Genomic DNA, 16,214 nt, shown 5'->3' on the forward strand with positions numbered 1-16,214 from the left:
CTTTTTGAATTAGAAATGGATATACCGTTGCAAAGGACTGGCCATCTTCAGTACACGAAACCATGAGGAAACGTGATGCAGCCAGTAGGGTCTTTGAACCAGCTTCATTCTGTTTATATTTGGTAGATGTAGACAGCATAGATGATGATTGGCTCATTGCGAGAAAATCCCCCATGACTGCCAGAGTCTCTGATGGCATGCTCCTTACAAATGGGGGCCCCTTCACAGGGGTGTGCACCCGCCTTAGGTGATTGTTCACACCTCAGGTCACACCTCCCAAACACCTGACAGAGGGACCAATGGACAATCAGGGCGGGTTACAGTTCAGGCAATCACCCCTCCCTGGGCCTGGCCTGTACCAGGGGGTACTTGCAAACCCTACCTGTCAACCCGGGGCTGTGAATTATGCGTTACCCAGTTAGCTGTTAAACACCAGAAACAGCCTTTAGAAGTGCCTAGGGAGGAAGAAGAAACAGAGGAGCCCTGAACACTGAAGTGGAGGCAGGATAGGAGAAAATGAATGAAGAAAGAAAAGAGGAATGAAAAACAGTGTCTTATGTCAGCTACGGACAATGTGAAACATTCGCAAAAACACCCCAGAAATGTTCCCCAAGGGAGGGGAAAAAGAATAGCATTTGAGGATAGACACGCAGCATGGAAGGAAAAAGATGCCACAAAGGCTGGGGCCCCACAGTAGCCAAACACGAACTTGCCAAAGAGCGGGAAGTCCCCTGGGGTGAGAGATTAGAGCGGTCTGTGCCCCAGTTGGTGTTGCTGAGGTGCTGAGGAGCACTGAGGTGCGATCAAAATGTCCACTTTAGTTGACAAAGATAAGGAAGCCATGCCAACTGGGCATAAAAAACCAGTCCAAAAAGACAAAAAAAAAAAAGAAAAAAAGAAAAGACAGTTGACCACATTGAGGGACTGCCCCTGCCCATTAAGGTACAGATCCAAATGGGGATGGAGTGTACGATGAAAAATACACAACACAGATCTTGGCGACTGAAGAATAGAAGCCATGAGTGAGAGCCCAAGACTGTACTCTGCGTTTTGCTCCCTGCAGTTTGCGTTCAGCAATGCCCATCGCAGACGAACAAAAAGAATTACAAAACTCATCAGCATACAAAGGGGGACATCGTAGATGCCACAACTGCTACCAGACCCCATTGATAGCCACTAAAAAGAGAGGGACACTTGAAACAGAACACTGCAGAACCCCATTCCCCTGCAGATGGGTGGCACTATGGGAGGAATCCACTGTTCCTGAAACATGAAAGAAAGTTCCAGACAAAAATCAGGAGTAGGCCGCGGAGGTCCCACTCATATAAGGTGGCAAGGATGTGGTGGCGCCATTTAGTATCATAAGCTTTATGTACATTGAAGAAAGTTGCAACGAGGTGTTGACATCGAGCAAAAGTCATCTGAATATCAGATTCCAGGTAGACTAAGTTATCTCCAATAGAAAGGCCTTGGAGAAAACCAGCCTGTGTCAAAACCAGAAGGCCCTGGTATTCAAGGACTTACCATATATTCAAGTAATTTGCAGAGGGCATTGGTTAAACTGATTGGGTGATAGCAGTCCATCTGAAGAGGTAGGTAACTTATTTAAAGCTGGAATAATGATACTCTCTCAGCACTGGGAAAGGAATTCCCCCTTGCTCCATGGACAGTAAAAAACGGCAAGTGTATGGCATTGGCTAGCTACCAAAAAGTCTGAATCATTTGGTTGTGCACCCGGTCCAGTCCAGGGGCTGTTTCGGGGCAGAGAGCAATGACACTGGTGAAACCCAACTCACTAAATTGGGCATTATAAGGCTCCAGCGGGGAACAAAACATAAAGGAAGTCATTCCAGACAGTGTTTCAAAAGATAGAATGTGGGCGGATAGTGGACCGATGTTGAAGTCTAAGTAAAATGCTCAGCTATAGATTCTGGGCTGGTGAGGGTAACACAATTCCAGGAAATTCCCGAGACCTGTTCAAATGCAGCGGCTAAAATTGTGCCTATCTTTGCCATACCTGCAAAGAGGGAGTATGTGGATCTATGGCAGCAAAATACCACTCCCAACAAATCTGTTTCTGGCATTTAATAAGATAATGGGCCTAGGAACAAAGCTGTTTAAAGGCCAGGAGGTGGTCAAGAGATGGATGATGTTTGTAGCATTGGAAGGCACAATGGCTGTCTCTGATAGTCACAGAAATTTCGGGGGACCAGCATCGGACAGTCTCCCATCAGGAAGCACACAAGGAACAACAATCACTGAAGCAGCTGCCAAAAGGATGGCATCGGTCAAACTCTGTATGGACTTTCCAATGCCATCATGTGGTGGAGAGGATGGGACGGCAGTTGCATTAGTAAAGCGCCACCTGGGAGGGTGTCCAGACAAGTGGCGTTGAAAAATGATAAGGTGATCAGAAATGACTGCTGTTGCACAAATTGTCATAAACTCCCCACTTAATGGAGGGGCGAATCCTGGACTACAGATGGAGAGATCAATGACCAATCAAGTGCTGTGTGCCACACTAAAGAGTGTGGGGGCTCCAGTGTTGAGAAGACAGAGACCCAGTCCTGCCAGCAGGTCTACAACAATCCTGCTCTGTCCACTGGTTGTAGTACCACTCCACAGAGGGTTATGGGTGTTAAAATCCCTGAGGAGAAGGAAGGTGGGAGGGAGCTGTCAAAGGAGTATAAGAGCAACAGGAACCATAGCAAGCCAGTCAGGGGGGAGATAAAAATTTCATATTGTTACTGCAGAGTCTAAATGGATCCCAACAGCAACACCTCCCAGCACAGTATGAAGGGAAACCCAAGAATGCAGAAGGCCTGGAAGCCATGGGGAGTCAGCAAATGAGTTCCCAAAAAATGATATTATTGCAATACACCACAAGCTACAGAGCAGACAGAAAGAAAGAAAGACTGCAATTCTGGAAGGTGACTATAATATAATTACAGCTCCATTGAAGGAGAGTAGTACACAAGAGGCTGCATGGATGACAAACTGGCAATTGTGCCCATCAGTGTCCATCACCGGAAGAGACAGAGAAACATCCATGAATCTAAGATCGGACCCCAACTGAGAGGGAGGGATCAGCACCCTCCTCCCCCTCGCCCCCTGGGATGTCAGGGGGAGAATGGGACGAGCCTGTTCTGAGACTTGTGCATCTTCTTTTTCTCCTTCTCCTCCTCCTCAGGGCAAAAGGAGGTATGGTTGGGAAGAGAACAAGTCACAGCAATATCAGAATCTGAAAGAGAACGAGTAACCTTGAGGCTCTGAGAATGGGCCTTGCATTTGACTCAAAGTAACAGGCTCCTTGTCCTGGAAACGATAGGAAGAGTGGCTCTTAGAGGGAGCCCCATCTCCAGTGAGTGTCACAAAAGAGGGTTTCCCTTCTGGCTAAGCACAAGCAAAGGCAGACATTAAAGACACTGGGTGGAGGTGGTCAGATTTCTGTCAGGCCTCACAGTAGGATCGATGGTCGAAAGTTTTGAATTCCTGAATCTTTCTTTCCTTTTTATAGACTGGGCAGTCCAGCGAGTGAGGAGAACGTGGGCCCAAACAGTTCATGCAATTGGGTGGTGGGGTACAAGAACTTGCAACATGGAGGGGGCAGATGCAATCACTGCAAATAGGATTCGCCTCACATTGCAACGATGTATGACCAAAACAGAGACACCGTAAACAGTGCAGGGGAGGTTGGACAAAGTGCTTCACATTGCAATTGTAAACCATAACTTTGACTTCTGCTGGAAGGGTATCCCCCTCAAAAGTCAGGATGAAAGCACTGGTATCAACAAGATTGTCCGTAAGACCTCTCTGGACTCACCTGATTAAATGAATGCCCGCAGTGCCAGATTAGTCCCGAGTTCATCATCAGATTGAATGCATTGGGCTCCATGGAAGATAATACCCTGGGTCATATTTAAAGACCCGTGAGGAGTGATGCTCATCGAGATGTCACTTAAGTGTTCGCAAGTATGAAGGGAAGCCAACTGACTGTAGAAGTGGTTGTAATCAGTACAGAATCAGAATGCACCTTACTAAGTGAGTCAACTGCACTAAACTTCTCTTCAATATGTTCTACAAAACAGAGTGTTTTGGTAGTGGCAAAAGTCTCCCCCATCTGTCCTGAAACAAACCAAGTAATGGGGAAAGGGTTTTGCCCCAAGCCGGCAGGCCTGGTCCTACTTTAAGGGAGTGGCCAGATGAGAAGGCAATGGAAACAAAACTAGGGGCAGAGAGAGAACTGCTACTATCTGAAGAGATGGCCATCGAAGACTGGCGAGAAGTATGGAGCTTAGCACGCTCAATGTGCAGTGTCTGGCCTGGTACCACCCACTGTGATCATGGGCTCTCCCCCTGAATGCCACCCAGCCACAGCATGGGCCACCTGGCACAGTGGTGTTGCCAGGAGTTTTGATGCCCCAAAGAGATGAACAACCATTCCTAGACATACATGAGGCAGTGACAGCTCGGTACCAGAAGTGTGATCCCTGTGTTGTCAGGGAGGTCAGCAACATGGGTACATAATAATCCCACTACAGGGCTGGCCACACTTGCTGGTTACCTAACAAGGAAGAGGGGTTGGGGGACTGCAGTGGGGAAGAGATGGGGGTGGGGATGAATCCACACCAGAGATGCTTGGGATAGAGGTCATCCTCAAATGACTTACACTATGGAAACAATTTAGAATAGGAGGTCAAACCTTAAGGGAGACCAGAAAAAAACTGAGCAAAAGGGAGAGTGGAAACATGAGACAAGAGCGAAAGGGAATAGCCAAACTGAGGGAGAAAGAGGGAGGTGGGGTGGGGGGGGGGGGGCGCAGGAGGGGGAAGAGAGCTAGGATGTGAAGGAGTGGATATGGGATTAAGAATACAGCCAGAGGGAGAAAGAAGGCTGCAATAGCTCGAGGCCCTGTGCATGCCCCACACGTACCCACAGAAGAGCCATGGCCCATTGGGGGGGGGGGGGGGGTGTTATTATTTTAGCAAGTCTTAGCCGCTTCAAAGCAGCTGATTAATAATTTCAAGACCACAATAATAGTGACTGACAACAGGTGTACTACTAAGTTGTTTTTTGGAGTGATCAGAAGTACCAGAATTGGATGTGATGGCTGGGAAATCTGCTTTTGAACTAAGCTATTGGGGTAATTACTTCCAGTGAAGGCTGAGGTGAGAATGGTGGAGTGCTGCTGCAAAGAGTCTGCATCTGAACGAATAAGTGTGTCTCCAATGCCAAGGCTGTACAAGAACAAATGTTTGAGATGGAAAGGATAGCAACTGTCAAAATACAAGTCCATGTCAAATGTTCCATCCCATACAGCCTCAGTATTTGAGGCAAACATACTTGTTGAGCAATACAAAACCATTCCAACTATTCTCATCTCAGCCTTTACTGGATATAATTATCCCACCAGAGTAGTTCAACAGCAGGTTTCCTGGGCCAACACATCCAATTCTGGTACTGCTGATCCCTCCAAAACACAGCTTACGAGTGCACTTCTTGTTACTCAGTATTATCCTGGGCTCAAAAGTATTATCAGCTACTTTGACAAGGTTAAGAGTCCCTAAAATTACGCCTTGAAATGAAGTTCATTCTTTTGAACATTTTGACCACCAGTGCTTTTCCTTCATCCCTGTTCCTTCCCCTTCAATCTTCTACCACAAGAAGGAGCCACAGCCTCCCAAAAGCTTGCACATTTACTTAACCTTTGTGTGTGTCTTTTCCTGTCATGCCTTGGTGAGTGTATATTTTATCCATTCAATTACAGGATACAATCTTAGGATAGTTTTAGTAACTGCATTGGTCTCCTGCTTTCATGATCTATTACGTCTAATAATCCTTCCACTGTCAAATTCCTCTGTCATCTGCCATGCTGTGCGTAGCTTCTCCCCCTCACTTTTAAACTTGACAGGAAGTCCTAAGCATTGATTTTAATTAAAGTTAACATTATTACTGATCAAAGGAAAGATAAAATGTATAAATGGTGACTTATGATGCCATAAAGGGGAAAACAGCCATTGAAATGTAATAATATAATCAAAGAAAGCATTATAGGCAGTACTCTAATGGAAGAAGTTGCTCGTTATTGCACACAAGAAAAACAACAGGGTGTAACAGACACTTCAAGGACCCCATCATGTTTTATTTTTCAGATTTGTCTACATAAATAAAAGCTAATCCTTAATTAGTGCTTGGAAACTGTCATGATGGCACTAGGATAGAAACTATAAGAGCACAAGTGACAGCTACAGAAAATTTCCACAACTCTTCTGTAGAATGATCTGAAAATTTATTACCACTCTGTATTGCTGTGACTGCACAATGTAGTCATTTCGTAACTTTTTTTGTTTTTCACACTTTTTTACATATTTTATTTCTCATATTGTATATTCTCTTACACCATTTCTTTCTGTCATGTTAGTCAATGGGTCTCTTCCATTGTTTTTCCTATTGTCCCATGTACCAGTTTTATCCAAATTCTTTGGTACTTTTCATATTGCTTCCCGTGGGATGCAATTCTTTTTAAACAGTATTTTCATGAATTCCTTTCTGATAACTTTAAACCCAATGTTCTCTTACATAAATGAAAAATAATGTTTGATGTAAACACAGCTTCAGAGTAAGTTTACTGCTGTCTGTAAGTTCACCAGTTGGAAAATACAAGATTAAGATGTAGCCTACAAAGTTTTGGCTTCCAGAAAATATTTAATTCCATACCAACATTTATTTAAGGATGGGTAAAAGAACTGGCAAGACCAAGTCCATAGAACAAAATTGCAGAAAGTGGGTAAGAGTCTATAAAGAATGTCATATATGAAGTGGAAAACCATAAGCTCCCAGTCTCAAAGGTAATCATTACTTAAGTAAAACACAAATGAAAGAACAAATGGAGACAATTAGCTTACAGTATATCAACAGAGTCAGAAGTGGTGAAAAGTACACAACAACAATTTGATAATTTCAGAATGAGAAAATTAGATCAATTTAATGAGCTAGAGTACAGATACAAAGGCACACGTGCACAGACCTCTTCGCCTAGAATATGCCAGCTGGACACAAAATGCCAGAATTGCCATTCAGCAGGTGGACTAGGATGAGGGTTGTGTCAAATGGGGCAGACTGAAGGAGAAAGAGGCAGGAAGCAGGACAACGAACTGGGTGGGGATGGATAGTTAGTGAGGTGTGGGGCATGAAGAAGATGACATGAAACCATGGACTGGGGGGAAGGGGGGCTGACAGGACAGAGGAAGGAAAAACTGGTGGGTAGAGGGTGTGGGGATAGTGGATTATCAGGGACTGAGCATAGGATGTGCTGCAACAATAACTCTCAACAACATAGTTCATAACATGAGGGAATGATCCAGATGACACAGGATGGAAAGCAGCTACTGAATTTAAGCACGTTGTGTACAGCAGCAGGTTGTGCCACTGGGTTGTCAATTTATTTCTTGGCAACAGTTTGGTGGTGGCCATTCATTCTGGTGGACAGTTGGTTGGTGGTCAAGCTCACATAAAACACTGTGCAGTGATTACAGCATAGCTGGTATATGACATGGCTGCTTTCACTGGTGGTCTTGCCTCTGACAAAATAGGATAAGTCTGTGACGGGAATGGGGTACGATGTGCTGGGTGGGTGAACTGAGCAGGTCTCCCACCTGGGTCTTCCACAGGGATATCACCCCAGTGGCAATAGGTTGGGAGTGGTAGTGACACAGTGATGGCCGACAATGTTTAGGTTCAGTGTGTGACGGAATACCACTTTGGGATGGGTAGGAAGGATCTTGGGTGGGATGCCCATCATTTCCAGGCACAGTAATAGATAATTAAAGCACTGGTGAAGTATATAGATCAGTTGTTCTAGTCCAGGATGATACTGAATGATGTGGGATGTGCTCCTTGTGAGCGGTGGGGATGTAAGAGTGCGTGCGGTTATGGCACATTAAATCTGTTTGTGGATTAGCTCTATGAGGGGAGGGGGTGACTGGGGAGCAGTACTAATGCATGTCTATGAAGGCCTTTGCAAGACCTTCAGCATATTGGGCAAGGGAATTCTCATCACTGCAGATATGCCATATATGAATGGCAGGCTGTATGGGAGTGATTTTTCATTGTGGAAAGGTGACAGCTGCAAAAAAAATTCAGATACTATAAGTGGTTTGTGGGTTTAATATGGACAGAGGAGTGAATGGAGCCATCAGAGATGTGGAGATAAACACCTATACAGGTGGCATGTCAGGCTCAGGAGGACCTGGTGAAATGGATGGGAGAGAATGTGTTGAGGTTATGGAAGAATGAGGATAGTCTCTTCGCCCTAGGTCCAGGTCAAAGATATCATCAATGAACCTGAACTAGACAAGTAGTTTTGGGAATGTTTCCTCTACATGGCCACAAACAGACTGGCAAAGGATGGTGCCACGCAGATGACCATGATTGTGCCTCGAGTTTGTTTATACACTTTCCCCTCAAAGAGGAAGCAGTTGGATGCGAGGATATACTTGGTAAGGTTTATGAGGAATCAGGTAGTGAGTTTGGAGTCAGGACGTTGTGAGAAGTAGGGTTCAATAGGATCAAGGCAATTGGTATGAGGTAAGTTGATGCATAGGGAGATAGCATCAACAGTGGGGAGTAAAGATCTGGGACATAACGGGGTGGAGATGGTCAAGAGTCAGTGAAGAACGTATGTAGTGGGTGTCTTTTTGATGTGAGAGGCTAGGCTTTGGGCAATTAGTTGGGGGCTATAGCTCAACAAAAGCAAAAATTCTTTCAGGAGTGAACAGTAACTAGCTACAATGTGGTGTCCAGGACTGTTGGTTTGTGGAAAGCATTTAGAAGATGGATATGCAAGGGATCACTGGGGCAAGGAGCAAGATGGACTCAGGAGAGAGATTCTAGGATGGACTTAAGATTTCGGTAGGGGAGCAGGTTATGTTGGACTTCTGTGATGGAATCGCTATGGAAAGCTTGCAGGTGGGGGAGTCAGTCAGTTTGCACAGCTTCCTGTCAGATGATCACTGTGATTCACCACTGCAGTGATGGAGCCTTTGTTCTGCAGGAAGAAAGAGCAATTGTAATCTGTCTTGAGGTTGTGAATGGCTGTTCAGTCCTCTGTTAAAAGGTCTGGATAATTGGGAAGGGACTTGTGGGAGATTGGTGAAGCCAAGTTTGAGGTAAGGAATTCTGGAAGATGACCAGGGGGTGGCTAGGTATGAGAGGTGTATGGTCAGGGCTGAAAAGTGTTATGCACTGGGACAGGCAAGATTTAATGTTGAGATTTGGTTGGTTTTGTTTGGAAAGATTGGTAGTGAAGTGATGTTTCCACTGTAGGAATGGTGAAGAGAGGAGTATGTCTCTCATGAGTCCAACATGGTTAAACTTGAATGTGGGGCTGGAGATGGGACCTTTGGATAGAACTGAAATGTCTGTAGGATGTAGGTGGTTGGTGGAAATTTTAGCAACAATGTTTTGTGTTTGGGTTCTGTATTTCACTGAATGTTGGGTGGGAGCTATGGAGGATGTGGCAAACTGAAAAGGTCAGTAAGATAGAGCCTGGATGCTCTGAGTAGTTAATGAGAGTTCATCGTGGGCAGGATAGTTGTTGATGGTTAATGGTCATCCAAGGAGGGAGTGGGTTGTTAACAAGTTTGATAATTTATGGAGGTGGTGTCTGGAATGATCTTTCAGGTGGAGGAGATTAAGGGTTTCAATTTTGGATATGTGATGTATGTAGTTGTGACTGCACAGTAACTATGTGTTGCAGAGAGAACAGAGGTGGTTCTGGGAAACCAGTGTGTGTGTGTGTGTGTGTGTGTGTGTGTGTGAGAGAGAGAGAGAGAGAGAGAGAGAGAGAGAGAGAGAGAGAGAGAGAGAGAGAGAGAGAGAGAGTGTGTGTGCGCTTATGCACTTCAGTTTGCCACGTCCTCCAAAGCTCCCACCCCACATTCAATGAAATACAGAACACAAACACAAAACATTATTGCTAAACTTTCCACCAACCACCTAAATCCTACAGAATGCATTCACACTTGCTAGCTCATCAATGGATATCATCTAAAAGCTAGCAGTTTTAATTTTCTTTGTGTGTGCTTGCCGATGACTCAACACTTCTGCTACTTAGTGACTGGTTCCTTTTACTCCTAAATTTTTTATAGCTATAAGATGACTCATTTAGAGTGTGTGTGTGTCACAGAATGTGCTGATCATTACAAGGTTTCATTTGTCACATCATGATCATCATCATACACCTCCTTATTTATATAACTTATTTATTCCCCTTAGTTCAAATTTTCATATTTGATGAAATACTGGACTTCCTTTCTGTTTTGCCACATTGTGGAGATGTCAGGGTTCATACACATACTGTATTTATCCAACTATAAGATGAGAGCACATCTCTAACAAAGCTCTCACATGCCTTTTGAAAATAAATTAAGCCAATGTGAATTTCCACAAAGAATTCTCTTCTTTTCTCAATCACTTGATTCACTACCAAAATGGCATCTACTGTAGAGCAGCCCCGTATAAAGCTCATCTGCTCTTTGCTGATGTTTATGTATGCTATGCCCATAATCCTATATTGATTATTCTGGAGTATATTTTGTCGGCATTGACCTGTAAACTGATATCCCTATAATTTTCACATTCACTCCTGCCACCTTTCTTGTAAATAATAACGATGGTCATGTTAAGCCACTTCACAGGTATTCTTCACTGCATCCAACACATATTCGGCAGAGGTGAGAGTTAACATGCAGAAGGTTCCATCATATTTCCATCACAATGCATAACCCCTTCCATTCCTGCTCCTCTTCTGTTTTTTAAGGCTTTGACTGTGCTGAGAATCTCCTCAAGAGAGATGTTGTCCAATTGGTGCGGTTCTTCTGTGTATGTCTCTTCCTCAGATATGCTTTTCAACAGCCTCTTGTATTGTTCAATCTAGATCTTCACACCTTCCTTTCTCTGAAATTTTCTTTTCTTTCCTAGAACTTTGTTTGCAACTCTCTCTCTCTCTCTCTCTCTCTCTCTCTCTCTCTCTCTCTCTCTCTCTCTCTTTCTATTTACAGCATTTGCAATGCTCTTCCATTTCTCCTCTGAAATTTTTGTTTCTCTTTGCTGACTTTACAAAAGAAGAAAGTAATCACCAATTCTACTCATTTCTAAAGGAGACAAATTAATTCTTACATAAATACATGGGTTGGAACTTTAATAGTGGCAACTACTTACTTACAGCTCATACAAAATAGATACATGTTTCAAAGTTTTACTGACCCTCAAAGTAGTCACCAGCATTGTGTATAACCCATTGCCAGTGATGTGGAAGTTGTAGGATACTATTAGCAGTGCCAGTTGTGTTGACAGTCGCAACGGCGCAGTCTATTGCACGATGAATTTGTAGCAAGCGAATGCTATGAAGTGTTTCCTTCAGTTTAGAAATCAAGTTGAACTCACCAGGGCTTAAGTCAGGGGTGTGCAGTATGTGGTATAGCACTTAGCAGCACCATCAGTCAAACAAATCAATAACAGCTTGCACTGCACTTCACGGCATTTGCTTGCTACAAATTCATCGAGCAATAGACTGCGCCGTAGCAACTGTCAACACAACTGGCACTGCTAAGAGTATCCTACAACTTCCACATCACTGGCAACGGGTTATACACAATGCTGGTGACTACTTTGAAGGTCAGTAAAACTCTGAAACATGTATCTATTTTGTACGAGCTGTAAATAAATAGTTGCCACTATTGAAGTTCCAACCCTCATACGTTTGCACAGAACATTTGAAATGCGAAACAGTAAATGAAACATGAGGTTCAGCAAAGGTGCTAAAGCAGCTACTGCTTAACACTACTGTTGATTACTGAAATTGGTAACTAATTATGAAATGTACTGTTAGCTCTAAGTGGTCTGATTTCTGCCGATTAACTATTTGGAAACTGAGAGGACAATGTGTTGTTACTCAGTTTGCTTGGACTGTCAAATGTAGCGACTGATAATGCAAGCAAATCGCAGTTGTGAATGTTGAGAACCATTGATTTACAAGTTTTCAGTTCACAGTTGATTCATGCAGACAATACAAAACTAATTTCCAGTCAATGATGGTTCATAAAGCAGGGCCCACAAATGTGTCCAACAGGAATAAAATTTGGTCTCACAGGAGCTAATGTTTGTATGTGGCATCAGATACATCAAAACTGTTTATAATAAATAGTGTTAATTTTTTTAGATGGATGAGAGATTTCTGAAGAAATCTCTTCAAATACAGACTAACTTTCATGTTACTAATAAAGACTGACGCCAAAACAGTGATGCTTTGAAGGAATAAACTGCCTATATCCACAATGTGCTTTATGGCAACAGAGATTTGTCACTTTCTTTTTGTAGCACACAAATTTATCTGAATTTACATACTAACTGCTCCATAATAATCTGCACTTACAACAATATCCTGTTCTTGCCTACAGAGTGAGGAAATTTCGACAAAATATCAAATCTCTTTCTGAAACAAGTTTTCAATTGAACAAATTCAAGTGCTTCACTTCAATATACTATTTATTCTTTTCAGTTTCAAAACTACAAACTGAGAAAACAAAATGAGTAAACAGCTTAAAATTACGTAAGTACGCTAAACTTCTAAGAAGATAAATATTATATGCATCTGTACTGGCTGTAAACTAATAACTGGAGCATACTAATGTTTTTGTTAAGGAATCAAAACTTTTTAGGCACATCTAAAATATTCTTCCTGGTCCACCATTTCTTAAGTGTTGGTAATCAGGGTGCAATCAATTTCTTCTCACACTTTCCTACACTGAACATTATTATTCTGTTCCTTAGTTAAAATAAAAGTTGACAGAATACCAGTTGAAGTAAGTAATGTGGCACAGACAGCAAAGTCCTCTCCAGTAATTGTGAGCCGATGGTGAAACAAGAATCAGATCGTCTTATCAACGACAAAAATTAGCAACGCTTTATTATTTATTCAAGTTATCCATGCCCCATTTTGAAAACAATCTAAATACATTTAACTTGAAGTAGTGAAGTACACTATATTAATTTAATGCCCAACTCCTCACAAGGGATAAAATGAGCCCAAAGTAAAATGAACACAGTAAAACAAGAAAAACAAATACCACATTTTAGCAAGTTTAACATAATAAAAATACTGTTAACACTAATAATGCTATTTACTTGGTTGAGATTAGCAGGCAAAGTGCAAGCAACTGGGATTCAATAAATTACACATTCCAAAGAAGCATATGCTTCCTAATTAACTTTATACATGTCAGTGAGAGAGAATAATATATTGTATAATCAACGATGTTATATATTACTCTAAAAAAGCAACATAGGTGTAACAAATGCTTACCAAGAATTGCCTGATCACTATCGTCATCAAGCTGAAGTTTGTCTTGTAAGGTGTCAGCTATTGCCCTAGAGGTTGCAAATGAGGGTAACTTCTCTCTTAAAGGTTCACCACCTGCTCTTGCTAATGGAACATCCCCAGTGAACATGTCATCACATCTGACAGCAAAATCACCCTAGAGAAAGACATTTACACCATCAGTATCAAAGATACAACATTTCTTATTTAGCACATGAAAGACTTGCAGTGAATACTAAATTCTACATCTGTAGCAGCAATATTCCTAAACTCTGCTTAATACCTGCCAGAGAAGATAAAGGTGTATAAATGAATTGTTTTTAAGGTTTCCAGCTGGAGGTAGTAAAGCCATCTAAGATAGATATTATCAGAATTATGAAGACAATAAAAAACAACAAAACTTCAGAAACAGATAACATTAATTAAATATGGAGGGAGGGCATGTATGGAGGCATTGTCCAAACTGACAGTATAGATGTGGAAGGAGGACAAAAAGCCAAACAAACAGAATGAGACGATCATATGTTCAAACCATGAAGAAATTGGAAAGCAAAAAGTATTAGGGAGTATCTCTTCTCTGCAGCACATAATTCTTCCCTGGAATCCAAGTAGAGCTATTGCTGACACACAAAATTTTGTAATCTTATGTCCACAGCCGACCACAACTATACTCTGAGACTGGTCTTAGGGAAGACCTGGGAATTAGAAAAGGAGGCATACCTCTTGTTTATCAACTTCAAAGAAGTGTATGACAGCATAACAAGAGAGAGCCTGTGGGAAATAATGGAAGAAGTGGGAGTGCCAGCAAACGTTATCAGGCTAACACAAATATGTAGAATTAATAGCAAATGTAAAATGAGAACAGAAGGGAATGCAGTTCAGGAAATTCAAGGCACTAGGCTGCATCAGAACAATTTATTTATCTATTCATGACTATTTTTGGTCAACATTCATCATCCGGTACTTGAACCAATGTTAAAAAGACGGCAATGACAATAAACCCTCTGTGTACTACTCATGAAGACATGAAAATACAAAATGTTACGAATAATCAGCTGATACAAGTCACACGTCAATCATGTTGAACCATTAGATCCCGTTAGCAGTCAAGTTGATGAATAGCAACACAAAAGACAATAATTTTCCCACATCTACATCTACATCCTCATACATACTCCACAAGCCACTGTACGGTGCGTGGCAAAGGGTACCCCGTATCACTGCTAGTCGTTTCCTTTCTTGTTCCACTTGCTAATAGAGCGAGGGAAAAACAAATGCCTATATGGCTCTGTACGAGTTCTAATTTCTCATACCCTATCTTCACAACTTTATGTGAAATGTCCATTGGCGGCAGTAAAATTGTTTTGCAATCAGATTCTAATTCCAGTTCTGTCATTTTCTCAATAGCGTTCCTTGACAAAGAATTCACCTTCCCTCCAAGTTCCCATGTCAGTTCCTGAAGCATCTCCATAACACTAGTGTGTTGTTTGAACTAACCAGATACAAATCCCAGTAGCCCACCTCTGAGTTGCTTTGATGTCTTCCTTCAATCCAATTTGGTACAGATCACAAACACTTGAGCAATGCTCAAGAGTAGGTCACATGAGCACCATGTATGCCGTCTCCTTCTCAGGTGAATCACACTTTCCCAAAAGTCTCCCAATAAACCGAAATTAACCATTCGCCTTCCCTACCACAATCCACTCATGCTTGTTCCATTTCATACTGCTTTGCAACATTACACCCAAAATTTAAATGAGTTGACTGTGTCAAGCAGGACAATAGTAATACTGTAACTGAACATAATGGGTTTGTTGTTCCTACTCATCTGAATTAACTTACATTTTTCAACGTTTGGAGCTAGCTGCCATTCATCACACCAATTAGAAATTTTGTCCAAGTTATTCTTTATCCTCCTACAGTCATTCAACCTCAACATCTTACAGTACACCACCACAGCATCATCAGCAAACAACTGCAGATTGTTGGTCACCCTGTCCACCAAATCATTGATGCATATAGAGAACAACAATGGTCCTATCACATTTCCCTGGGGCACTCTTGATGATACCCTTGTCTCTAATGAACACCTGCCGTTGATGACGACATATTGTGCCCTATTACTTAAGAAGCCTTCAAGTTACTCACATATCCGAGAACTTATCCCATAAGCCTGTACCTTCGTCAACAGCCTGCAATGGGGTGCAGTGTCAAATGCTTTCTGGAAATCCAGACACACAGAATATGCTTGTCGCCCTTGACTAATAGCTAACAGTGTATCATGTGAGAAAAGGGGAGGCTGAGTTTCACACGAGTGACACTTTCTAAAATAATGCTGACTTGTGGACATAAGCTACTCGGTCTCAAGAAAATTTATTACATTTGAACTGAGAATACGTTCAAGGATTCTGCAGCAGCCCGATGTTAGGGACATTGGTTATTGGTCTGTAATTTTGCGGGTCCATTCTTTTGCTCTTCTTATATAAGGAGTCGCCTGCAATTTTTTTCCAGTCACTTAGAACTTTGTGTTGGGTGAAAGATTCACAATAAATGCAAGCTAGGTAAGGGACCAATTCTGCAGAGTATTCTTTGTAAAACCGAACTGGGATTCCGTCTGGACCTGTTGCCCTATTTGTTTTCAACTCTGTCAGTTGTTTCTCTATGCCAGGGATGTCTATTACTACATCATCCATAAAGGATGTCTGTTTTATGGTCCAATGACAGTATGTTTGTATGATTCTCCTGAGAGAATGATTTCTTAAACGAGAAATTTAAAACTTCAGCTTTCATTTTGCTATCTTCAACTGCCATGCAAGACTGGATGGTAACCTTAGAC

General features: G+C 42.2%; 1 protein-coding gene across 3 annotated transcripts in view; it reads right to left on the bottom strand.

Moving 5' to 3' along the window:
- Positions 1 to 16,214, bottom strand: part of LOC126162574 (axin) — a 265,930-nt gene that overhangs the window by 99,773 nt on the left and 149,943 nt on the right. For all 3 annotated transcript variants that reach the window (XM_049919166.1, XM_049919167.1, XM_049919165.1), the window contains one exon: positions 13,364 to 13,535. In XM_049919166.1, coding sequence (XP_049775123.1) covers positions 13,364 to 13,535 — 172 coding nt within the window. The remainder of the gene's footprint in view (positions 1 to 13,363; positions 13,536 to 16,214) is intronic.

Source organism: Schistocerca cancellata, chromosome 2 (assembly GCF_023864275.1).
Source record: "Schistocerca cancellata isolate TAMUIC-IGC-003103 chromosome 2, iqSchCanc2.1, whole genome shotgun sequence".
In the NCBI taxonomy this organism is placed as follows: domain Eukaryota; kingdom Metazoa; phylum Arthropoda; class Insecta; order Orthoptera; family Acrididae; genus Schistocerca; species Schistocerca cancellata.